This window comes from Nyctibius grandis, chromosome 1 (assembly GCF_013368605.1).
Source record: "Nyctibius grandis isolate bNycGra1 chromosome 1, bNycGra1.pri, whole genome shotgun sequence".
NCBI classification, from domain to species: Eukaryota; Metazoa; Chordata; class Aves; order Nyctibiiformes; family Nyctibiidae; genus Nyctibius; species Nyctibius grandis.
This window is the reverse complement of record NC_090658.1, coordinates 23,698,721-23,724,611: the sequence shown is the minus strand read 5'-3', so window position 1 is coordinate 23,724,611 and position 25,891 is coordinate 23,698,721. Positions and strand designations below refer to the sequence as shown.

Genomic DNA, 25,891 nt, shown 5'->3' with positions numbered 1-25,891 from the left:
GAATTCCTCTAAACAATCTATTCGAGGTTACACTATTTCTTGATAATCCATATTTTTATTTTTTTTAAGCAACAAAACCCAATTAGAACAGACACAAAAGCAATATCTTGGCTTTACTAGAAAGAAATTGAAATTTAGCATTTTTTAATTTATATGTTACCAATTTGCATCTCACTTGAAAATAAATCATAGTCACTGAAAAAAAAAAAAAACTTAAACAAAAACTATCTAACCCAAATAAAAAAGTTATTGAAACACAGTAACTGCTAATGCTGTCATAACTGATTAAGATCTTCAGAGCCACCTTCAGAAACATAAACTGGAGAAATCCCATATTTCAGATAGTCACATAGCATTCATTCATCGATTAGGGCACATTAAGCACAAGATCAGCAACGAAAATAGCTGGAAGCATATCAGTTTACTGCTGGGAGATGTTTCCCATACTATTTAGAGGAGAGCAAAACATTTGAGTTTTCTTTTTTTGTTAAGTCTTGGATTTAGTCTGTAATTGATATAAAAATCTTTCAAAAAGTCAAATGAAGATGCAGTGCTTTAACTTCCTGGCAGCACTTAGGTGAGCCTAAATAAAGATGTTGTACTTCAGTTCCTGTGATTAGAGACGGATCACTGGCTTTGGAAAACAGTTTGTGTACCGATCATGGGATGCAGATGAGTATCAGCTACAGCGACCCTACTTTGAATTGTTTCAAAAGTCAAGTTACTAGACTGCAGTTCAGTGGAGATGTGAAAAAAGGCTACTAAAAATATTTTTTAAAACCCTAACTACTGCCCTTCTGTTCTGTCCTTTTGATGCACATTTGATAGGACAGAAGTACTGAAAACATACATATTTCATCTGTATGCTAAGTCTGGTGACGACTTGTCTTAAACATCACTACTAACACAATGGAGTAGGTTATTGCACATCGAATACCTTAAAACAAGGTTTGCTTTTGGGGTATATGGGAAGTTGTAAAAAACGTACAAGAAAAACTGGCAATAAGCCATTCAAGCTTTTAAGAGTAAATATCCTTCAAAGGAGAGCAAGCTATAAAATGCTTAATGGTTATAAAGTCTAGTCATCTTCTACACATAGATGATGTTACCAGCATTTGAAAGAAAGTAATCTTGGAAAGAATATTGGAAATGTGACTAATGAATTATATCCTAAAAATAAAACCTGGAATTTCTTTCCAGAGCACAATATAATGATATTATAAATTATGATGGAAAAACAAACAGAACGACGTGAAAAACTCCCAAATCTTCCTTTTTTCTTTTTTTCTTCCTTTTCTTGTTAGCAAAATTAAACATGCACACATAAAGCTGAATTAAACAAAAAATAAAATCTCAGAATTAACACAGGTTTCTTTCTCAGCTATGCTTGAAAACAAAACCAAGCATAGTATATATTATTCCAGTTTTTCATCAGCTACAGGACTATGAAATAATACTGGATTTTTCCGTTCAGTTATACGTCTAAAAACCTTTAACAAAATGAAAAAGCCTCAGAAGGCTTGTTTTTCACATGTCAAATTTAATATTCTTGTATTCTGAAATCCCAAAAAAATGGGGTATTGTACAAGACTGTTAAAATATGTCCAGTATAATATTTCAATCACATATTTGCATTCAAGAGATATTTACGAATCACCATATTTTCCCTGACACTTCTGGCTTCTGCAATTCTCAAATTAACTTCAGTCCTTTCAATCAGGCAGCTAGAAATTTGCTCATTATTGGAACAGTAACTCTTTCTTTATATACGTCCTTATAAATCTGGCTAAAGCACATCTGCACCTTTCAAATATATTAACTCTATTTAATTTCAATAATGTGTGTTTCAGCCTCAAATTTTACCTTTCTTCACTCTACCTATGTTCTACTTTGGAACGGTGCCTAACAATGACCTATCAAATCTTTAGCAGCTCTTAAACAGGGTTTTTTTTTAAATGTCACATTTTGCCAGATGGGTTAGTACTGACCAGAGTGAATCATCACCATTTACTCCAATATTCACTGCCATCTGACATTTATTACACTCCCAGAATGCAAATTAAGGTACTCACCAACGGACCCAAAGCACAACCTTTTGCAGTACATGCCTGGACTCTGAAGGAATGCAGACTCCAAGGAGCCAGTCCATAAGCATAACAACTTAGCTGTGATGAATTTTGCATCAGGACACCATCCATATACAATCCATAGCTAGTAATAACACCTATAAAACAATGTAATAACACTCAATATCTAAAGAGCTACAGAGTTTAGAAGAAAACTAATGCTATAGACACTAGGGTGGTAGTAGTAGTATTTCAAATAGTTTACAGTTAAACAGGTGTTTAGCAGGACTGTGTATGTAGCACTTAGAAGAAACAGACTCTCCCGTTTTTAACTGTTGAAAATCTTGCAAGTGGATCGCATCTTTTGAAAACAATTACACAGTTCCAAAGATTACCCCTTAACAAACTTGTTTCTGAATAGCAGCTAACATCCCCTTGGAATCAGGAAAACTGAGGCAATTCTGTTTCACAGCCCTCTCTGCAATATGTCTATCGAAACAAGAACTGGAAAGACACACAAAATCTTCTCACATTTTAACAATTTAGATTTAGAACAAAGTAGTGATCTACAATATAATTAAAATATTGAAGGACAACTCAGGCCAGTGCTATAACTACAATAAAGCGGTAACAAATAATGTTGTCACACAAAACACCTTATTGATACTCATTCTTGTTGATAATTATCTCAGATTTTCTGCATTTTGCCAACAAATTAGATACTTCATTAATTCTTTTTTTTTTTTGAAAACAGTTTTACCCACTTTTCTAAACAAAACCACAAAATAGTATGGATTGCTGTTTTCTTCTCAGTATGCTGTAGGAAAAGTCCTCAAGTAAATGGTTCCTTACCTGTTCCATTTAAAGAAAGAAAACATGTTTGCAAACTCAAAACAAACATTAGCGAGACTTTTATATAGAGAAGAGAATGGTCCTTCTGGTGTAATTGGCTAATATTAGCTCAAAAATTGCAGGTGATTGATTGCTTATCTCATAAGGAAATCTAAATCTCTGTTCTTCCAAAGGTGCATGATGGGATAACATGAATCCCATACAGACTATACATACACAGTGTTTTGAATTTAATAAACTAAAGGCTGAATTTTACAGATTTGCTTAGACTTTTGCAGCTGAGCTTGCAAAGGAATCCTTGTTCACAGGGCCATTCCTCCATCTTTCTCACTTCTGAATATTCTCCTTTTTTTAAAAGCTATTTAAGTGGGAAATATTAAGACCAATAAATGCAAAGCTATAGGATTCTTTAGAAGGGAGTTCAGTTCAGATGATGCCAACTAATCTTCCCATTATAGAAAACATATTTGTATTGTAAAAATATAGCTCAGTTCAGCTTTCCTTCCTTTGTGTGCTCGTTTGGGCTGGGACAGAGTTAATTTTCTTCATAGCAGCTGGTATGGGGCCATGGTTTGGATTTGTGCTGGAAACAGTGTTGATAACACAGGGATGTTGTCGTTATTGCTGAGCAGTACTTGCACAGAGCCAAGGCCTTTTCTGCTTCTCACACCACCCCACAAGCAGGGTATACAAGGAGTTGGGAGGGGACACAGCTGGGACAGGTGACCCCAACTGACCAAAGGGATATTCCATACCATATGACATCATGCTCAGCATATAAAGCTGGGGGAAGAAGGAGGAAAGGGGGGGCGTTTGGAGTTATGGCATTTGTCTTCCCAAGTAACTGTTATGCGTGATGGAGTCCTGCTTTCCTGGAGATGGCTGAACATCTGCCTGCCCATGGGGAGTAGTGAAAGAATTCCTTGTTTTGCTTTGCTTGTGTCCATGGCTTTTGCTTTACCTATTAAACTGCCTTTATCTCAACCCACGAGTTTTCTCCCTTTTACCCTCCGATTCTCTCCCGCATCCCACCGGGGGGGAGTGGGCAAGAGGCTGTGGGGGCCTTAGTTGCTGGATGGGGTTAAACCTCAACACCTTAAAACTGAATTGTTTGAAACTACATCGAGGAAGATTCTGTTTGAAATTGAGATTTTCCCCTTTACTGAATGGAGAAATGCTTTGTAAATAAAAGTGTATACACAACTGTTTCAGCTGAGCTTTGAGGAGTTATACTTCAAAAGATTTATATGCTAAAGCAATGCAGAGCTGAGTATGGTGAAGTGATTCACAGACTCCTCGATTTTTTTCTCTTCTAGAAAAGCAAGAAGCTAAACTTAAGTAGGCAGCAGAGATGTGCGTGTGGAAGCCCTGGTAAATCTCACACTATCAATCCTACCGCATTTGACAGGCTTCCTAAAGCAAAAATCCCTTGGGGTTCCACGTCTGTTTGCTTGTAAACTGTTAATGGCTGATATTTGCCCTACATTAAATAAAGAAATTATATACATATATAAAAAAAAATTATATTTATCTCAGAGGAAACACACTTAAATACGGACTGATAAGGGCATTCCTAAATGTGAATGCTGGTTTAAAGATGTGTTTTACAGGGGAAAAAGACCCCATTGAAGTACTTTAAGTACCTATACCAGTCGCACTAACCCTTTAAAGTAACAGACTAATTGTTATTAATTCCTTTGATATTTATGGTAACAGCATGAATCATAATGATATCATTTGATATTAATGTGGGTGTCATATGTACCTCTATGGGATCCCCACTGTAATTCAGTATTATTTAACCAGACCATTATTTTAAAGTGTTCCTGCAACCACAGCACTGTGCATCATCTACACTCTGAGAAGCATCTTGCTGGCCAAAACTGAACTTTTGTTAGTCCTCCCAGTACTGTCAGAGAACAATCGTCTCTAATAAGCTGATACATTATCTCTTGATTTTACTTTTGCCTTTGCATTATACGGCTCTGATGGAGAAAATTACAGAATGAAAAGAAAGGAAAAAAAGTACATTTCAGGATAAAAGAGCTAGTAGTCTGACTTTGAGATGTGAAGCCATTTTTCTAAATTAGGCAATAATTCTTTTTAACCAGGGATAAATAACTTAGCCTCTCTATTTCACCAGTATATGTTTCCAAAGCATACTGAGAAAAAGTTCAAAGTTGGCCCAAAGTTTACTTACTTCTCAAGACTTGCTAGACATTCCTGAAGTTTACCATCCATGAAATATTGAAGAGTATAGCACATTTTTGTGATTTACAAGGCTTTGTGATCGACACATGGTCACCATGAAAAGATGCAGTTTATTCACAATTATTAAGTCTAGGTAGCTAGATTAAATCTTGTTTTCACTGAAGACAAAATCTCTATTGACTATAGTACAATTATGTTTCACCTTTGAAAAGAAACCAAACAATGCAAATTAAGCTTAAACTGAAGCAAGTTACACACTCTTCCCTTTTTCTTCCTCCTCTCCCCTCCCTAGGTAAGGCCATATAATCTATCAATGATATTCCAGACATTAAAGATGAAAAGAGGTTTTGAATCTAAAGTGCTACAAGCATTTTACTCTTAAGGTACAATCTAGAGGTCAAATCTTAAGCAAACGTACTTTTAACTACATCAGTTTAACTGACTACAAACACAAGTAGTCTCTCACAAGCAAAAGGATTTGTAGGAACAAGTACTGGATTAGTTCACTGAATAATTTTATAAATCAGTTTTTACTATACCTAATATTTCCCATACAAATTCCATATAGCCTTGGAAGATACAGTCCAGATCAAAACTTGATTTTATCTATGACCTGTACACAAGTAAAGTGAAGTTTCTGAGAAGTGACCATCTAAGGAAAATTTTCAATGGTGAAAAGAGACAAGGTTACTTTTTTATGTGAATGAATTTTAAAACAGCAGACCTCAAACTATATGGCAAGACTATAATGGATATGTTCTGAAGAACATGATTCTTCATTGAGGCCACTAGAATAGTAAATGCTCAAAACAGAATATTTGATGCCATGTGTCATTTCACAAGCCACTCCATATCTTACCCTCAGCTAAATGGTCAGTATTATTTATATTAAACTATCTGCATGTGACATGTATGTGATAGAAACAGAGGAGGGTTCTGCTGTAAAGTGACATACCTCTGGGCCATGTCCCATCAACCATTTTATTGTTGGTTTGAAAATAAGACAAAAGAAAATGGATATATTACGAATATATTCAGCATATAATCTTCCAAATATCTTTTTCTACACTTGATACATAAATTACATTTCTGGAGCAACTTTCAACAAAGAATTAGGTGCATCATTTCCCATTTTGTAAGAAATGAAAATTTTTCACAAAATAATGTAAATTGGCCTTAATTCACCAAAATTGAGCCCAGAAATTCAATATCCATGTTTGGATAACATTAGCCTTTGACCTCTAGATGGTCTCTTATCCCAAAGCTTGACTCCCCCCATTGCACGATCTTTATGAAGAAGCCAAATAACCTGTAATCCTATTTGCCACCTTTGGCCTCAAGGGCAGCATATGAATCCCCCTTAACTTTTTTTAATTGGTGGCAAGCAGCTGGACTCCATATATATCAAGAGAGCATAGTAACGTCTATGCTGTCCAAACCCCAGTCAGCCTACACACCCATTCAACATCAGCAACAGCTACTAAGCTTCCTCAACCCATGGAAATAAACAGTAACTTCTGTCACACAGTATCAGAAGAAAGGAGGAGGGAGATAAAGGAATGGCCCCTTGGACCTACTAAAGAGCTTACAATTTGTGATATACAAACCTTTGCAATTCTGAGGTTTCCACCTGAAACAAAGAGAAGTCTGGTAATATCAAAAAGCACTACTTACACCTAGTAGACTAAAACTCACTAAGTTTGAACCAACTAAGTCAAAAGTGGGAAACAGTTTCTATCTTTTTGCAAAAAAAAAAAGCTATATTAGAACTTCTGACTATGAGAATACACCAGTAAAATGCTGAAGTAAGAAAACTTAAGGGAAAGTCCCTTCTTCTGGTCTTTCTCGTTTTTCAGTCTTCTCAACTATGACATTTCTCAGTCTCTTGCACAGTTTTAAAATACTGACACAGAAAGCGATTATAAATGATGTGGCCACTAGGCAGCCCAAAAAATATGCTGAGAATGAACAAAAAGTCATTGAACAATGCAACCTTTCCGCATTAAGCAGTTGCTCAGTAGAAAAGTTTGAGAGCTTATTCTTTTTTTTTTTTTTTAATTCTTTTTATGAGATAAGGAAAGGGATGGCAATAGGAAATTGGAAAGTAAGAAATAGGAGAATGGGAAAATGTGTTATTAGTTATATGATCTTTTTGAAACTCCCAAAAAAATAGCGGAGAAGAAAAGTGACAGAAAATTTGCATATCTCTTCTTGACCATTGTCCAAGTGTAAGCATGTTATGGTGAAAAAACAAAGTCCCTGCTCCTCTAATGCCCGGCTGCCAAATGCTCATGAGAGCGCAATTCTTCTGCTCTTAACCGCTCAGTAAGAGCTCACAGGTGAAAAGCAGCAGCCTTCCCCTGCAAGGCAGGACGGCAGCAGCCAACTTCACTGAATCTCTTCCATGAGTTCTGACCTTAAGGAAAACCCTCTAACAGCAATATACATGGTATGCACATATTACCAAGAAACAACAGTCCCAAGCGAAAAGTCTTCTATGCACTTCATATAGTGAGAAGATGTGAAAATACCAGAGAATATTTTTAAAGGGGAGAAATACACATAGGAGGCCTACACAGGGTGTATTCGGGATTACAGAGGAGCAGGCCATATGGCAAATTTGGTAATTACCTAAATGCATTGTTCAAAACACCAGCATAGAGGTGAACAGTGTTGTCATCGAGCCTGTTGAAACCTCCAGTTTCCGTGGATGGACAAGGGACAAAAGAATATAATTTCTTTTATAAAGCTCCCCTGATTCTTACCATATCTGTTGCTCATCCAGTTTCAGATTCACAGCTTTCCTAACAAGATATTTATCGCATTTCATAGAATCATTTAGGTTGGAAAGGAGCTTTAAGATCATTGAGTCCAACCATTAACCTAACACTGCCAAGTCCACCACTAAACCACATTCCTAAGTACCACATCTACACGTCTTTTAAATACCTCCAGGGATGGTGACGCCACCACTTCCCTGGGCAGCCTGTTCCAATGCTTGACAACCCTTTCAGTGAAGAATTTTTTCCTAATGTCCAATCTAAACCTCCCCTGGCACAACTTGAGGCAGTTTCCTCTTGTCCTATCAGTTGTTACTTGGGAGAAGAGACCAACATCCACCTTGCTACAACCTCCTTTCAGGTAGTTGTAGAAAGTGAGGTCTCCCCTGAGCCTCCTTTCTCCAGACTAAACAACCGCAGTTCCTTCAGCTGCTCCTCATAAGACCCTTCACCAGCTTCATTGCCCTTCTTTGGACTCGCTTCAGCACCTCAATGTCTTTCATGTAGTGACGAGCCCAAAACTGAACACAGTATTAGAGGTGCAGCCTCACCAGTGCTGAGTACAGGGGGACAATCACTTTCTTAGTCCTGCTAGCCACACTATTTCTGATACAAGCCAGGATGCTGTTGGCCTTCTTGGCCACCTGGGCACACTGATGGATCATATTTAGCCAGCTGTTGACCAATATCCCCAGGTCCTTTTCTCCCAGGCAGCTTTCTAGCCACTCTTCCCCAACCCTGTAGTGGTGCATGGGGTTGTTGTGACTCAGGCGCAGGACCCAGCATTTAGCCTTGTTGAACCTCATACAGATGGCCTCAGCCCATCAATCCAGCCTGTCCAGATGCCTCTGCAGAGCCTTCCTACCCTCAAGCAGATCAACACTCCCGCCCACCTTGGTGTCATCTGCAAACTTACTGAGGATGCACTAAAGCCCTCAGTTGTTTCCTAACATCCTATTTATTGTATTTACAAGGAGAGCCAAGCTGTATGTAGTAAATGCTGTATTAACAACAAGATACAATGTGTAAATTTAGTCATTTATTCCCAACTTTTAGATGTTTTAAAGAAAGCTTGTGGAAATTTATTTATCAAACTTCCCCTGCTGATCTTCCAGACAGGTGGGGAAGAAGCTGCATCCCGTAGTCTGAGGGGGATGAAGAAAGACTACAAGGCCCTAGGACGGTTGGTGAAAGAGTCTGGAGCACAAGTTGTTTTCTCCTCCCTCCTTCCATTTTCAGGTGATGACGTGGGATGGAACAGTAGGATTCTCTCTATTAACGCCTGGCTACGAGACTGGTGCTACAGGCAGGGCTTTGGGTTCTTTGATAATGGCTGGTTTTATAAGACAACAGGCGTGACAGTGATACATGGGAAAGGTTTATGTCGTAGGGGCAAAAGGGTTCTGGGACAGGAATTAGCAGGGCTCATTCGGAGAGCTTTAAACTAGATTCGAAGGGGGATGGGGTGGTAGCTGGGCTTGCACCACTGGGGCAACGCTCTAGTGTTGAGGTAGACCAGGAGGCCTCCCATCCCCCTGGGGTGAAATCAGGGGGTGAATCTGGGATGAAATCGGTGTGCCCAGCTCGCTCCCTGAAATGCCTGTACACCAATGCACGCAGCATGGGGAATAAGCAGGAGGAGTTAGAAATCCGTGTTCGGTCGGGGGGCTATGATCTAGTGGCAATCACAGAGACTTGGTGGGATGCCTCACATGACTGGAATGTGGTCATGGATGGCTATGTCCTGTTCAGGAAAGACAGGCTGCTAAGGAGAGGTGGTGGAGTTGCTCTTTATGTGAGTGAGCAGCTAGAATGTATTGAGTTCTGTCCAGAGGCGGATCAGGAGCAAGTTGAGAGTTTGTGGGTGCGAATTAAGGGGCAGGCTGGCAGCGGTGATACTGTTGTGGGTGTCTATTACAGGCCACCAGATCAGGATGAGGACGGTGATGAGGCCTTCTACAGGCAGCTGAGAGCAGTCTCTCAATTACAGGGCCTGGTTGTTGTGGGGGATTTCAACTACCCTGATATTTGCTGGGAGGCCTACTCAGCCAGCCATCCCCAGTCCAGGAGGTTCCTCCAGTGCATTGATGATAACTTTCTGATGCAAATGGTGGATGAGCCAACTAGGAGAGGAGCGCTGCTGGATCTGATCCTCACTAACAAGGAGGGTCTGGTTGAAGAGGTGAAGGTTGAGGGCAGCCTTGGTTGTAGTGACCATGAGATGGTAGAGTTCAGGATCTCATGTGGCAGGAACAGAATAGCTAGCAGAATCACAACCCTGAACTTCAGGAGGGCCAACTTTGGCCTTTTCAAGCAATTGCTAGGGGAAATCCCATGGGACAGGGTACTAGAAGGTAAAGGGGCCCAAATAGTTGGTTAGCATTCAAGGACTGCTTCTTCCGAGCTCAAGATCAGAGCATCCCAACAGGTAGGAAGTCGAGGAAGGGTACCAGGAGACCTGCATGGTTAAACAGGGAACTGCTGGGCAAACTCAAGTGGAAGAAGAGAGTGTACAGATCATGGAAGGAGGGGCTGGCCACTTGGGAGGAATATAAGTCTGCTGTCAGAGGATGTAGGGAGGCAACTAGGAAAGCTAAGGCCTCCTTGGAATTAAACCTTGCAAGAGAGGTCAAGGACAACAGAAAGGGCTTCTTCAAATACATTGCAGGTAAAGCCAACACTAGAGGCAATGTAGGCCCACTGATGAATGAGGTGGGGGCCCTGGAGACAGAGGATAAAAAGAAGGCGGAGTTACTGAATGCCTTCTTTGCCTCTGTCTATACTGGTGGAGGCTGTCCTGAGGAGCCCCGGACCCCTGAGGCCTCAGAAGAAGGCAGGATAGAGGAGGAATCTGTCTTGGTTGATGAGGGCTGGGTCAGGGACCAATTAAGCAATGTGGACGTCCATAAATCCATGGGCCCTGATGGGATGCACCCACGGGTGCTGAGGGAGCTGGCGGAAGTCATTGCTAGGCCACTCTCCATCATCTTTGCTAAGTCGTGGGCAACGGGAGAGGTGCCTGAGGATGGGAGGAAAGCGAATGTCACTCCAGTCTTCAAAAAGGGCAAGAAGGAGGACCCGGGTAACTATAGACAGGTCAGCCTCACCTCCATCCCTGGAAAGGTGATGGAGCAACTTGTTCTTGGTGCTGTCTCTAGGCACATCAAGGATAGGGGGATCATTAGGGGCACTCAGCATGGCTTCACCAATGGGAAGTCTTGCTCAACCAACTTGATAGCCTTTTATGAGGATGTTACCCGGTGGATAGATGATGGTAAAGCTGTGGATGTGGTCTATCTCGATTTCAGTAAAGCGTTTGACACGGTCTCCCACAGCATCCTCGCAGCTAAACTGGGGAAGTGTGGTCTGGATGATCGGGTAGTGAGGTGGATTGTGAACTGGCTGAAGGAAAGAAGCCAGAGAGTAGTGGTCAGTGGGACAGAGTCCAGTTGGAGGTCTGTGTCTAGCGGAGTCCCGCAAGGGTCGGTACTGGGACCAGTTCTATTCAATATATTCATTAATGACTTGGATGAGGGATTAGAGTGCGCTGTCAGCAAGTGCGCTGATGACACAAAACTGGGAGGAGTGGCTGACACAACGGAAGGCTGCGCAGCCATTCAGAGGGACCTGGACAGGCTGGAGAGTTGGGCGGGGAGAAATTTAATGAAATATAACAAGGGCAAGTGTAGAGTCCTGCATCTGGGCAAGAACAACCCCATGTACCAGTACAAATTGGGGGCAGACCTGTTGGAGAGCAGCGTAGGGGAAAGGGACCTGGGGGTCCTAGTGGACAGCAGGATGACCATGAGCCAGCAGTGTGCCCTTGTGGCCAAGAAGGCCAATGGCATCCTGGGGTGTATTAGAAGGGGTGTGGTCAGCAGGTCAAGAGAGGTTCTCCTCCCCCTCTACTCTGCCCTGGTGAGGCCGCATCTGGAGTATTGTGTCCAGTTCTGGGCCCCTCAGTTCAAGAAGGACAGAGAACTGCTAGAGAGAGTCCAGCGCAGAGCCACGAAGATGATTAAGGGAGTGGAACATCTCCCTTATGAGGAGAGGCTGAGGGAGCTGGGTCTCTTTAGCTTAGAGAAGAGGAGACTGAGGGGTGACCTCATTAATGTTTATAAATATGTAAAGGGCAAGTGTCAAGAGGATGGAGCCAGGCTCTTCTCAGTGACATCCCTTGACAGGACAAGGGGCAATGGGTGCAAGCTGGAACACAGGAGGTTCCACTTAAATATGAGGAAAAACTTCTTTACGGTGAGGGTGACCGAACACTGGAACAGGCTGCCCAGAGAGGTTGTGGAGTCTCCTTCTCCGGAGACATTCAAAACCCGCCTGGACGCGTTCCTGTGTGATATGGTCTAGGCAATCCTGCCCCGGCAGGGGGATTGGACTAGATGATCTTTCGAGGTCCCTTCCAATCCCTAACATTCTGTGATTCTGTGTGATTCTGTGAAACTATAGGTCTTTATCCTGTGCTGTTGATATGCATATATAAATATATGTATGTATATATTTATATTTATTTGATTAGTTAAACCACTTTCTAAAGTATTTGGATTTTTTCCCACAATGCAAAGTTAACAGGATCAGGTCCTGACATGAACTATTACTGTAAAAGATGCCCATTTCATTGAAAATTATTCAGACTTTAGCCACTAAGCCACATATATGGCCTTCCTGCCTTCCTTTCCCCTTCCCTCCCCCCCTCTTTTTTCCTTCCTCCTTGCCTTCCTCTAAGCCTTTGCCACATACGCTGATGGGATTTTAGATACAGGGTTTGAGGGTTTCTAAGGGGCTAGAAGGGAAAATCTTTCAATATGACTCCGACACAAAGAACCATAGATTATCAAATACATTATTATCAGCAGATGTCATACTCTTATTTCTTTCTAAAAGTAACATAAGACCTTACAGAATATTACATATACGTATCTTTACAATCACCAATTTTTGGGGAATCATTTAAAGTGCCTTGTAGTGAAGTTGTACAAGCAGGATGTGCTCTACCAAAATTGAAAGTGAGGACAAACTTGCAGGGGAAAAATGAAACTCACGTGAAACCACTGTGAGAAATAATTTATATATATCTATATGATAAGCCAATGAAGAAAAACATTTCTGTTGCTTTAAATTCAGTGAATTCTGCATAGCTTCCTCTGCTGTGATTTAAACTGTTACACGCATGATAATAAAATCAAGGTGAATTCCAAAGCCATATGATACTGTGCAATACCACTAGAAATGTAAAATTTGTCCAAAAGTTTTACACACTGATATGTCACAATGGAAAACATTTCTAAACAAAAGAAAGTATATTATTTAACTTCCACAGCCATGGAAATGTATACCTTCAAGATGACTATGTAGAACACAAATCTAATGATTATTACTTATCAACTAATGTAAAAGAAATTAATGTTTTATTGGAGGGTGAAATGAACATCCTAGACTGATATTCTCCAAGAATGCCTATTCCTCAGCTCAGTTGTCCTGGAAAACGTTAAACAATGAGATGCAGTACACAAGAACTATCAAAAGGGAGCACTTTTGAGCCACTGAAACCATATGATAGGCTGAAAACCACAATCTCCTAGCTGCAGACAATGATACTATCTCAGGTATTTTATGTGCTAAAATGATCATTAAAAATTAAGCACCACATATAAGCTGCCATTTAGAATATTAATTTACCTTTACTAATCATCTTTTTAACTTGAGGCTAAAAGAGTTCACTTACCATTCGGATACTCAGGCTTAGTCCACGAGATGTTAAAGGAGTCAGATGAATATGACTGGGTTTTTGGAGCAGGAACACCTTCTGGTGTACTCTCATCTGTTACAGCTGTGCTAGCTTCACTTATTGAACATCCTCCTCCAGTGCAAGCCTTAAAATATGAAGCAAAACAAATAAACATATTTCAAGGTAATGCAAATAATTTTAGCAATGATTTTTTGTAAAGTTTTATAACTTTCATGTATCTAAACTTAGTAAGTCGGTGCTTTTCATAGAAGATCCTTTTCTTAGCATAGATTTGTTTATCTCTTTTCTTAAATAACAAGATGTACTACTCATGATACTTAATTTTTGAGTATAATATAGCTAAAACCTTTAGCTATATTATGACTCGCTGCATTTTGCATTTGACTGTGAATCATAATCACAATTAGTTTTCCACTGCTTTTGCAGCCGCAGTTAAAGAAAATTACAGTACAATATATATCATTTACAGTGCAAAACTCTTCTGGAATTGACTAAAAAGCTCTTACAAGTTCCAGACACAGAATATACTGACCAACTCGCAACGCACTTAAAAGATTATCTCAATGAATAGTCATTCAGAAAAAAAACCTGCCATTCAGACAGACCTGCACTTCACGACAGCACAGACTGGTGTGCAGATGCAATTAAAATAGGGAAAAAACACTCTATTATAAATCAATATGTAACAGTTATTATTACATGTTTATGGATAACAAAGTCAAATCATTTGTATTTCAGTTATGAGAGAAGAAAAGATTGATTACATGATTTTTACATTTTACTTGATTATAAAAAAATACAATGTGCAAGAAAATGTGCATATCACCCCATATAACAGGCTTTTAAAGTTTTACATGCACAAACATAAGACTACACAGCTATGGTCCTCATGTGTGGTGGTTTTCCAATTACTTGCACTAAGATCAATGACAAGAGACAGGAGTTCTTAGAGAAGTTAAAAAAAAATATATACAATATTATATAAACCCTGTACTGGATTTAAAGATTTTTGGTTTAGCTTATTGTTTATTTTTAATTTTACTTAGCAATAAAAGAAATCAAAACCTGAATTCAACAAAGATTCAGATTCAGACACACTCTTAATTAAAACTTATGGAATCACCTGTGTTTTTAAGAGTTGCCCATGTGCTGCAGCGGACAAGTAGCCTGCTCTGGATCATGAGCACACAAAGAAAAAATAATCTGGCTGTCCAGATCACCAGGAATAAAATGTTTCTCTCAATAAAGTATATTTTATTTGAAAGGATTAGCTTCAATTTCCAATTTCCCAGTGTGTTTCAAATCATACAGCAGTCAACATATTTCCTACCCTGCTCCAAAAGTGTACACTAGCCCCATGGGTAAAAGCCAGAATTGTTTGTAAATGAGAGGCTATTTTACACACCGAAATGGTTTTGATTTGACTGGAAATTACACTCCCAGCACAACTACAGAATGACTCTCTGTGTTCAGTTTGGGTTATCAAATAAAGATGAAAGAATGCAACCTCAGTTTTGGGAACATCTGAAAATAGCATTTACTTTAAACATGATAGTGTTTTAAAAAAAAAATAAATGAGTCAGCTTCGACAGATGCTTAGATAACTGTTAGCATTTTGATAAGGAAAATATTTAAGAACATCATCCTTCCAGCAAAGGCAAACTATTCTTCAAATGATTTCACTTTTACTGGCTTCATAAAGAAGCCAAAAAGATCAGCTCTGGAAGACCTCTTTCTCATACATTCCTTACAGCCTTGCTAAACAAGTTCCACTGAGCCTTCCTCAGCCGTGGAGGGCTTTTTCATTCAAGGGCTCACTAACAGCAGCCTTCCCAGTCATTTATTTCTTGAATTTCATGAAGCTCAATATTTGTATCTCTGAAACTTGCTGGGGTATGAAGTTTACGATTCCTCCAATGAAAACCAGTAAAAGAAAGCTCATCTACATTTTAAATAGTGGTATTTCAGATCAGTGTATCCAAATGGACTGGACATTGCTGGGACTCTGGCAATCACATCCAGTAATGCCCAAAGCCATGAAATTCTACACCTAGATGGAGCTCCATTGTGCTGTTCTGAACTTCACTGAGAAACAGACCTGAGGTAAAATTTGCAAATATACCAAAGTATCTAGAGAGCCAAGGGACAGATACAAACCACATAACAAGACACCACAACGTGATCCTCCAGCTAGCACCTGAGCTAGCTTACCCACACAACACAGCCATGAGGAGATATTAACTTAACAGTTAAATCACAAAAGCACTCAAGTCATATAAATGGGTGTGCCACCTCAGCTACTAAAATGCAGCCCCTTTCAGCTTTTCATGTGCTTTCAGATTGGCCTGGCTCACATCCATCCAGTTTAGAGCATGAACAGAGCAAAAGCAAGTTCCTTTGCACTACTCTATGGAGACATGACCTTAAGACTTCTCAGCTGACTTTTGGAAAGAAACATTAGATTTGCTTATAAAAGCTGTTGCACTCATTTACAACTACAATTGCTACATATTAAATGGCAGTTATCAATTGTGAAAACTGGTAACAGCATATAAAGATAAACATTTTGTTAACTTGATTTAATGCACTTATATTAACCTGTCATACAAAAGTTAAACCCAGCAGCCTGTGAGGTGCTAAAAGTTCTGCTGAGGAGGATCCTGATTCTTGTGTTCAAAGCTGCAACTTTTGATAACTCAACTTTCAACTTCCCACATAAACCAAAACCAGTTTTTGCATGGATACAAAAGAAAATTAATATTACCTGTGAAGCAAGGAAAAGAAAAAGGTTCTAGCTAATAGAAATATTTCATTCTAACAAAAAAAACAAAGGAAGCATTTAGTTAATTTTCCAGTGTTGAAGGTATTCTATTGTTCTTTTTACTTTAAAAGTTTTTTTGAAATTCAGATTAAATTATATGTGAAACACTAAGTATTTCAATTTCTTTCCAGGTGTGTGTGTTTGATTTGGGTTTTTTGGGGTTTTTTTTGGTTTGTTTTTCTTTCAAGTCTAACCTTTGGCCACGTTTAAGCTTCATAGCTTGTAAATCTCTAATATTACATTCTTCTCAAACTAGTCTGACAAGTTCTAAATACAATGGGTTCAAATGTTTTAAGCAAGCTATCACACCTCAGAGATATTGGCCATTTCATGCACTTTTTTTACTTGCCATTTTCAAAGCTGCAAGGACATGTAGATCTTCTAACCTGCCTATCACAGACGATTGCGTTTTATCCAGGTAAAACTGGTTATCTTCATCACCAGAAGAAATTATCTTTTCTTACTTTCTGGTTACCACTGATGCAATGCAAATATTAAAAAAGCCCAAAGAAATTAGAAATAAAATATAAAGATCAAAGGTTCCTAAAAATATATTCAGTAACTTCTAGAAAAGCTGTACACACTGATGAAATAAAAACAAAGTCCACACAACACTTCTCTGTTTTAACCATATCCCAAGGCAGACCCACCAAAAGAAGCAGTCCCAGTTGCTCTCTAGGTTGTAACTGTTAATTCTGCCCTGATCCTCCCTCCTTGTCTCACCATGCACAGGAGCTGGGCAGGAGCAGAGAAGAGCTGTGGCACAGTGAAGGACAGCATGAATTCTTTTGATAGTCCCACTTGCTTATAAAGGCATAAAATTCTTGTTGAAGTTCTGCCTTAGTTTTGGACAATGTGCTATTTTACATGCTATACAATTTACTATGCTGAAATATCTAGGCACAAATGAATTAATTTTAACATGAATCTAAGCTTTAATTAGACCGAATATCCTTGCTTTTTTCAAGTTCAAGTCAGATCCTTATCATTACCTGAAGGTAGTTTATTTTTTGTGGTATACTATTTAGAACATTCAAGAGCATGTTAAGAAAAAATGAATGCATACCCAGTGTACATAAATGTAAATTTATTCATAATCAAGAGCAGAATACTTTTCTATGGCATTTATCAAAGCAAATATCCTTATATAGGTATTGTTATAAAATGAACAGTGTGCTTAAAACAAGGGACAATCCCATGCTTTTATGCACATATTTTCAGGTTTGTTAGTGAGCTGAAGCTGTTCTATTTCATCACAAAATAAAACCAATGATAAAGAAATGCAATGAAAACACCAAGGTCTTTTAAAATGTGTTGAATAAATAAAGTGCTACTTTACGTTGAACTCTTTTCCTCTCTATTTCCTTCTACATACAGATTTTATGAAGAAAGAGCAAATTATCATGGTAGAAAATATGAAATTCTCACATTTTCAAATACATTCAACGTTTTCTTATAAGTTGGGGGCAGGAGATGTTTTTTAAGTCTTTCATATATTTCTGGTCAATTCTCTATGAGTCATCATCCAATTTATCCTTGAAGAAAATCTGTATTTAAGTTACATACACATTTTTTGAGTGCCTGTTTCGAAACAAAACACCTGCTATTGTTCAGGATGGCTCATCTACCTTAGTTTCAGAAAGAGAAGGTTAAACAAAGTGGACACGTGAACCATTAAGTATTTAAGATGTTAACAAAATCAGAATCATTTTCACCGTTTTACACCTCTACTACACATCTTTAAAACTTACAGCTAGTTTTATGAGGTATTCAGTACCCGGGAAAAGCTGCTCAATAGTAAAATCCAGAAAAAGTTCTGTGCTGTTATAGATTACATTCCACTTTGTAAAATTCTGCTCATTGTTGGCAATATAAATTACATAGCGATCTAGGATTCCATTCATTTCTACTGGTTCTTTCCATCTGCAAATAAAAGCAAAATATGATTAAGACCAGCAAAAGTTTGGACCGTACTGAAAAATGTAAGGCTTTGTTTAGGGGACTTTGTGGGGTTTATTTTAAGAATTTGAAAACATAGTTGTGCAACCATAAAAATAAATCTAAGGCATACCTCTAATACAGTATTTGTACTCTACAGATAAATTATTACAGTAACACACAACACAGGGGCTACAAAATGGGCATATCACCAGAACATTTCCTGCACTGAAGTTTGCAGAGGCTATGCCCATATGTAGGTTATACTGATTGCGTAAAGACAAAATGGAAATTAAGTTGGCAAGTGATAATCAGAAGGTTCACAGAACCACTAAACTAATCACTTCTATGCATTTAATCATAATAAATTTAATTTTATGTCACAAACCCTTCCCCTGATTGAACTCACTGGAATTCTTGAATAAACTGATGCACTATTGTGTTGTCAGGAAAGAAGAAATCCTTACTTACTGTACATATATCGTTCTAGAATCCAAAACCGTCAGGACTGGGGCATCTACACGAGATGGTGGCAGCTGTGCTGTAAACAAGGTGACCTGGGAACTGTTTGTACAGCCAGCAAGCGTGCATGCAGTGAGCAGAAACTGGTGTGGCGTAAAAACTGCTAAATCTAGGGCAAAAAAGGAATATGAATTTACTTTGTATATTAATTTTACTTTGTTTTTCTGTAACTTTCAGAGGGTAGTGAATACAGAAAATCAAGAGGAAGAGGGACCTGTACCTCTTAAATGTTTCAGATTTGTCCCAGAGGAGTGAATAGGTGTTGGTTGTTTAATAGCAAATAGCTGTAAATTTTGACTACTAATAGATCTAAAGAGCACGCTTTGGTTGAGATGACACCATTGTATAGTACATTTACACTAGAATGTACACCACCCAAACAAAACAAAGATGTTAGCCTCTTAGGTGCTACATACTGTATCAATTTGCTACAGTGGCAAATGCGCAACTTCAAGATTATTAAATCAAACAAAATTAATGCAAAAACATGTACAGGTTCATTAACACGGCCAGATTATTTTTTTTCAAATGTGCTATATGATATATGAATGTCAAGCATCGATACATACAATGATTCACTCCATGCAGATTTCACTATAAGCATGTACACAAAGGAAGCTCATTGTTGCCACCGCTCATACTGGTCTGTTCTCTCTTTGCCTGTTTGTCTTCAGCTGCATGAACGTCAAACATTTGTAAAATATATTTCAGTAAAGACAACCTGTCTAATGCTATAGCAAAACAACTGTTAAATAATTATATATTATGAAGCTATCTTGAGGTTCAATTACTCTGAATAAAATGTAACATCTTTGCTGAATAAATATTCTAAAAGATCTTTAGTTTCATATATTCTTCCTGGTACTAATAAAGGAATGTTTGTCAGAAAAATTATAGCAGGAAAGTAATACAGACATAATTTTCTAACCTTTTTCATTTTTTTATTAAAATACAAATCACAGATTTTCATGAACAAATCCTTTAAGAAGGAATTTACAATCGAGGTTTTGGCAACAGTATAAGGTACACAAGTAAAATGCATATCTCATAGATACACATTTTTAGTATGCCAGAAAAGTTCTGGGTTTTTGCAAGACATAACAAAAGCTAGTGTTTTCAGAGCCAAATAGTCTCAAACTACCATTTTGTACAAAAATATTTGTGAGCACAAATTCAAAAATTGCAACTGGATGACAAAGACTTCACTGAAGCAGAAATGTTGGAGACCCAACTCCTTTCTCATTAGTTTCCCCCTCATATAATGTCCCTGCTGCAGTGGAATTCCTTCTGTTTTACTCCACTGTGTGTAAGGAGAGAGTGAACTCGTGCATTTTTATTGAAAACGCAGCATCACTCAGTGGTATTGTTCTATGGAGCACATGGCAAAGTGCGAGTTAAAAAAAAAATGCCATAACTAAAAAAAAATCATCAAGTGAATGCCTGTAACACAATGGCATGTTTAATCAACATAATGGGGCTGATTCTACCAGGGTTAAGCAGTGCTAATGTGGGTGAGAGGGGAAAAGCACACTCCAGAGCAGGTGCTCCAGCTGGCTCAGCAAGCAGAGAAAGTAAACTCCACATACTGCACTGACTGTATTGCCCTCATTAGTGTACACCTTCCTGGATCCCTTGTTCCTTGCAGCTGCCATAAGAGAAGACAAAAAATACAGATGGAAGTGGAAGTCTGTGAGACAAGTATCAGATACTCCATATTCTGGTTGGGCAAATAAGTGACCAGAAGGATTTTACTTTTTAGCAATCCTAAAATGAACAGCTGAAAGCAATCCATGGCACCTATTTAATTCATATCCTTGTAAAAAGTGAATACACATTCTTCTCTCTAAGTTGAAACTGTATTGTGGGGCTTCACTTAGCAGAGTGAATACAACACATGGTAAAGGAGAAGAGAAAAAGAAAAAGTGAATTTCTCCTTTTCTATTTTTTTATGGTAGATCATTGTTTTCCTTGTACACAGATTTGGGATGAGGGTTGGGAAGGGGTATTTTTCTCTCCTTTAAGGAAAATTCCTCATCAAGGCACTGCTTTTTTTTTTTTTAAAAAAAGTAGCTTGTATTGAAATCCTGATTTGATGCACATTGTAGCTGATGAGACTACCTGCATGCATAAGAGTTTCTGGAAACACCCAGTTAAATTTGAAGAGGGAGGAACTTTGTCAAGGATGAAAAGAATGAAAGATGGAAAAATGTTTTATTTCCCTCCCTGATAAAAACAAGTGACTATAAATTACCATGCGTGTCTCAGCGCCTGGAATGGAAAAAAGCAAAAAGCCAAGATGGGGAAACAGGCAAAGTTTAAAAGAACAGGAATAACAAGGAATGGAAACACAGGACATATGAGCAGCAAGATCCTTTAGGATCAACTGATAAGCATACTGAGAGGGGAAGGAAGGACAGGAGAGGTTAAAAAAAAAAGTAGAAAGATAAAATATGGAAAAAAGCAACATGTCACCAGGATCAAAGGAAATTTTTATTCCTCCTCTGGATTTAATAATGTCAATGTATTTTGACTAATAAATGCTGAATAGAAAGTTTCAATGGAATCTGAAAGATTTTGGTGGGATAAAGGCTAAAAAGAAAAATGAAATTAGTAGGAGCAGGAGAAGAAAATCCAGAAACTAGATACTAAGGAATGTCACTCAAAGCATGAGCTTTGCAGTCAATGAAAATTCCAACTTCATCAAGTTTTGGATGAGCCTGCAAATATAGTGTAGGAAGTATTTCTAAAAGCTTAGAACCAGAAACTGACAAACTGAACAATAAAAATCATATTACATCATAATTGGTGCAATTATTTGTCACAGTCTGATTTGGCAGTTATTTTCCTATTTAAAGTTCAAAGTGTTTCATAATGGATCAATGGATTCAGACAACTACAGATACAAACATGAATCTGAATGAGGAGGGAGGAGGTTCTTAAAACTACAAAGCCACTGTTTGTCAATGTCCTCTAGCAACAACGCCTTGTTTTCCATTTGCTTGATTGCATGATTTGCATAAGATCAAGTGTAGGCAATTGTGGACATGAAAAACAGATCACTCTCAAGCACATTAGAAATGGATCCACAAGTATTATCCAGAAATGTGTTACAAGAAAATGCATCCCAGTGCATAGAAAACTCAGTGATTAATGTCAAACGAACTGTAATTTACAATATAGGGCATGAATTATATGTTATTTTACAATTGATTTCATGCTGTTGCTGGAAGAATTTCATTGATCTCAATTTACAAAATGAACACAATAAGCAGAAAATTATTTTCTTTTTAACTCACAGCAAAAACCAATTCTTTTTTTTTTACACATTTGCTTGATTAGGTTTTATTCCCATGTGTTCCACAATTCCAGTCCCCTGTGTTACTTTAAAATAATATCAAATGATTCTTATTGCAACTTTACAATAACTACTCTATTAAATCACTTATTTGTTAACAACACAAAGCTAAACTTTAAAATTATAGAGGTTTACTGAGAAAAATCTAAATTCAGGATTGGTCTTGTACTCATTTCTGGACTCAAAAGGTCAAAGAGCACCAAAGAGCAAAGAGAAAAAGATACTTTCTTGGGGGTATGGGATTCTCTCGAATCATCCTGTTAAAGTAGCAAGTAGCCAGAAAAATAATTCTGCATTTTTCACGTCAAAAACGGAACAAAAGAATAAACTAAAATAAACACCCACATATCTGTTTTAAAAACATTACTTATTTCCACCAAAGAAAAAGTGAGGGGGGAGGGAGGGGAAGGGCAGGGAGAGAAAGGATCAACCTGCCTTTTCATCTCTTTGACCTCAGAGGCAAGACAAACAAACTAAATTCTTATTCTAACTCATATGTCAGCAAGAGAATTGCTAACTACAGTGGCTATCATGAAAATCGACATTTGCATACCACTACATTTATTATATATGTGGAACTTCCCACACTAACCAAGACAACTATCTTAAATATGGTAAATCTAACTATAGTGGTCGGTATAGACCCAGTTTCTAATAACCCCCAGCATAAGTCCTGATAGCACAATCAATGCATGAGACAGAAAGAATAAAGAATGACCCTGTTTGCATGGTCAATAAGAACACTCACTTTGCTTTGATCAAATTTAATGGGTAGTCATTGAAAGATAATATGCAACACTGCAGTGCTACTTTTAGCATGGAATTTGAGAGATGCTACTAAGATAGAGAAGGAAAACATAGTTAGTTTAAAAAAAAAAACCCAACCCGAGAATAGAGATTTAAGAACTTGACTCAAAACGCCGGTCAAGATGTCAGAGTACATGACAGTTCAAAATTAACACAGTAGTGTCTACAACGTTTTAATTTATCTGTAACATGCAGTATTTTGTATTCAAGTTTACAGCAAGAGAATCACACACTCTTCTTTCCTCCCCTCTTCTACCCTATTTCCAGTCTCCCTGGTTTCAGGCAGCTATTCTAAGGACCAGAAATGGCAACCTCCTGTCCTGGTGAGTGCTCAGTTGAAATGGGACTTGTGTAAGGAACTGCACATAGTTTCTCTCAGGAAAATAATTGAGACAATAGCTATCCCATTGCTATATTCAAAGGAAAATAATACAGCAGCACTGTAGCAAGGGATTGTTAGCAGCACAACAAAGAAAACCTGCTGAGAGAGTATGAAGATGAAAAACTTCCAAAGAATTCCAATCACCATGATGTTTATGGAGGTAGATTGTACGACTGCTTCAGCTCATTACTCACATCCTTATTCTGTTCTCTCATCTTCTTTCTCGTAGTTTGTTAAATTAACTCACAGTAACTTAATATTTAATTAGAAGGTAAACTCCTTGGGACCATAAATACAACGATGTCCCCATCTGATTTTTATACACTACCAAAAAAAAAATCAAATTCATAAAGGTGGTGCCAAAATTGTATTATCAGGCTTGTTCCATCAGACATCACTAGCAGTTCTTTTCCTTCCATAATTTTCTGAAAGCAAGCAACAACTCATATGTAACTTTTAGTACAGTATATCCTGTATTTATAAAGCACCAATCACTTAATTATATCGACCCTCAAAGAACCATCACTAATGTACAACCTTCTCTGGGAAGATGGTATACTAATGCTGCATCTTTTTCACAGACTTCCTATAAAACCGATGCCATACTCATACCTTGAAAATATTTCAGGAAAAACAGGGCATCACAAATGACACCACTTGCCTACTTCAGGCAACTCAATCAAGCCCAAGAAAACAGTGTGTGCACGTACCTAATTCTATAACCTAGCAATGAATGGCCTTTCACATGTGGAACTAGGCCATTAATTGAAGAAAACAGCTATCCTCCAAGATACCAGCAACTTCTGCTGGATATTCATTATAATTAAGAATGTTCCAGAGTGAGAATTAAAAGAATTTTGTGAAACCACTAAAAACATGGGCAAGAAATAAAGAAAGGAAGATAAATAAACTCAGGGTCACAAATAATTATTTTCAGGAACACCATAAGTTGTTGTTCTGCTCTCTAACCAGCAAAGACACTGACACAATGGCATATGGATTAAACAACTTTGCTTCTAGATGGCCAACAAATGCTGATGCTTTTTAGAAGCTATTTGCTCAGCAGTAAATATTGCTGGGTTTCCAAATTACTCATAAAGGAGAAAATCCTCATTCCATCTGAGGTTTATACGCTTCAGAAGAGTTCAGGAAAGGCACAGCTTCCAGGTCCCCTCTGAGGAATTAAAGAGCATAGGACAAAACCTGTGCTCATGGTTTTGTATCATACAGGAGAACCAAAAACATGACAGTTGTGTTGGACTGTGGAAAAAAAGTTTAAAAGTTATATTCAAGAAGAAAACCCCTTTGGCACAAATGCGAAACAAAAGGATCTTTAATCATTTCAGGTTGCAATAATTTCACACAACTAATTAAATTATTACATGCATGTGGTAGAACTACAGTTCTGCTTTTGGAAAACTGGTCTCTTCAAAATACTTAAATGCTTTTAAATATAATTATGTTTTAACAGCAAAGATTAGAATGTCTATTTGTTTTCACATTTAGTAACAGTTACGCTCTTATAACCCTTAACTGTTTTAAGGAAAACAGCCTAAACTCATGTACTTCTTTGAGCACAAACTCATCCCTCAAATGTTATGCTTCATCCTGGCCAATTCAAAAGGCCACATCAGCTTCCATTCCTGATTATTGTGTTACTTTTTCCCTTTTTTTTTTTTTTTTTGGTAAAACTATTAGTTTTAACCTTATCCAAGCAAGGTACATGTCTTTTTAATTAAAAACAAGCATATTATTCCTTTTCCATTGCAAAAGCTGGACTACAAGGATTCCAGTCTTTTATTTTAAAGCCATGTCCCTGAGATAGCTATTGTGGGTACATTTTCCAAACTGTTCTCATCCTCCAGTTAGGACACACTAGCCTGAAATCCTAAAGGTGCTCAGCTGAAGAGAACTCAAATCATGTGGAGTGCCACATACCACATTGCTTAGAAAAACTGAAGGGAAACATCAAAGAAGGACATTTAAATTTCTCTTCCAATCCTTTACCTCCAATTAATCTACCCGATTTCTTGTGTGACTGTAAAGACATCTCATGGCACTGACCACAGAAGAATCACGGTGCATGTGTGAAGATCCTTGGAACACTTCCTCCCCTAACGTCCCTAAACAGTTCTCCTGGCCCATCATCATTAGCCACCATCAGAAAAATATAGAGGCATTCTGGGTTTTTTTTTAAAGAGTTCTCTTGCTGCCAAAACAACACATAGCTAGTCAGTGCAAACATTCAGCATCAAATGAACCTAATGAACTTTCAAGTTACTTCTTTATTTACTAGAATTAAACCATGCACTGCCTTCCTAGTTGACTTCAATTATAACAGTTGGACAAATAAGGTGAGTTTGAAGGTCAGAGGGGGAGAAAGCAGAAAGAGGACA

The 25,891-nt window shown here is 38.1% G+C and overlaps 1 protein-coding gene across 1 annotated transcript in view; it reads right to left on the bottom strand.

Moving 5' to 3' along the window:
• USH2A (usherin) overlaps window positions 1-25,891 on the bottom strand; it is a 419,339-nt gene that overhangs the window by 189,018 nt on the left and 204,430 nt on the right. The window contains exons 32-35 of the mRNA XM_068406084.1: window positions 18,901-19,060; window positions 18,243-18,414; window positions 13,647-13,794; window positions 2,073-2,224 (exon numbers count right to left, since the gene is read on the bottom strand). Of these exons, the coding sequence (XP_068262185.1) occupies window positions 2,073-2,224; window positions 13,647-13,794; window positions 18,243-18,414; window positions 18,901-19,060 (632 nt within the window). The remainder of the gene's footprint in view (window positions 1-2,072; window positions 2,225-13,646; window positions 13,795-18,242; window positions 18,415-18,900; window positions 19,061-25,891) is intronic.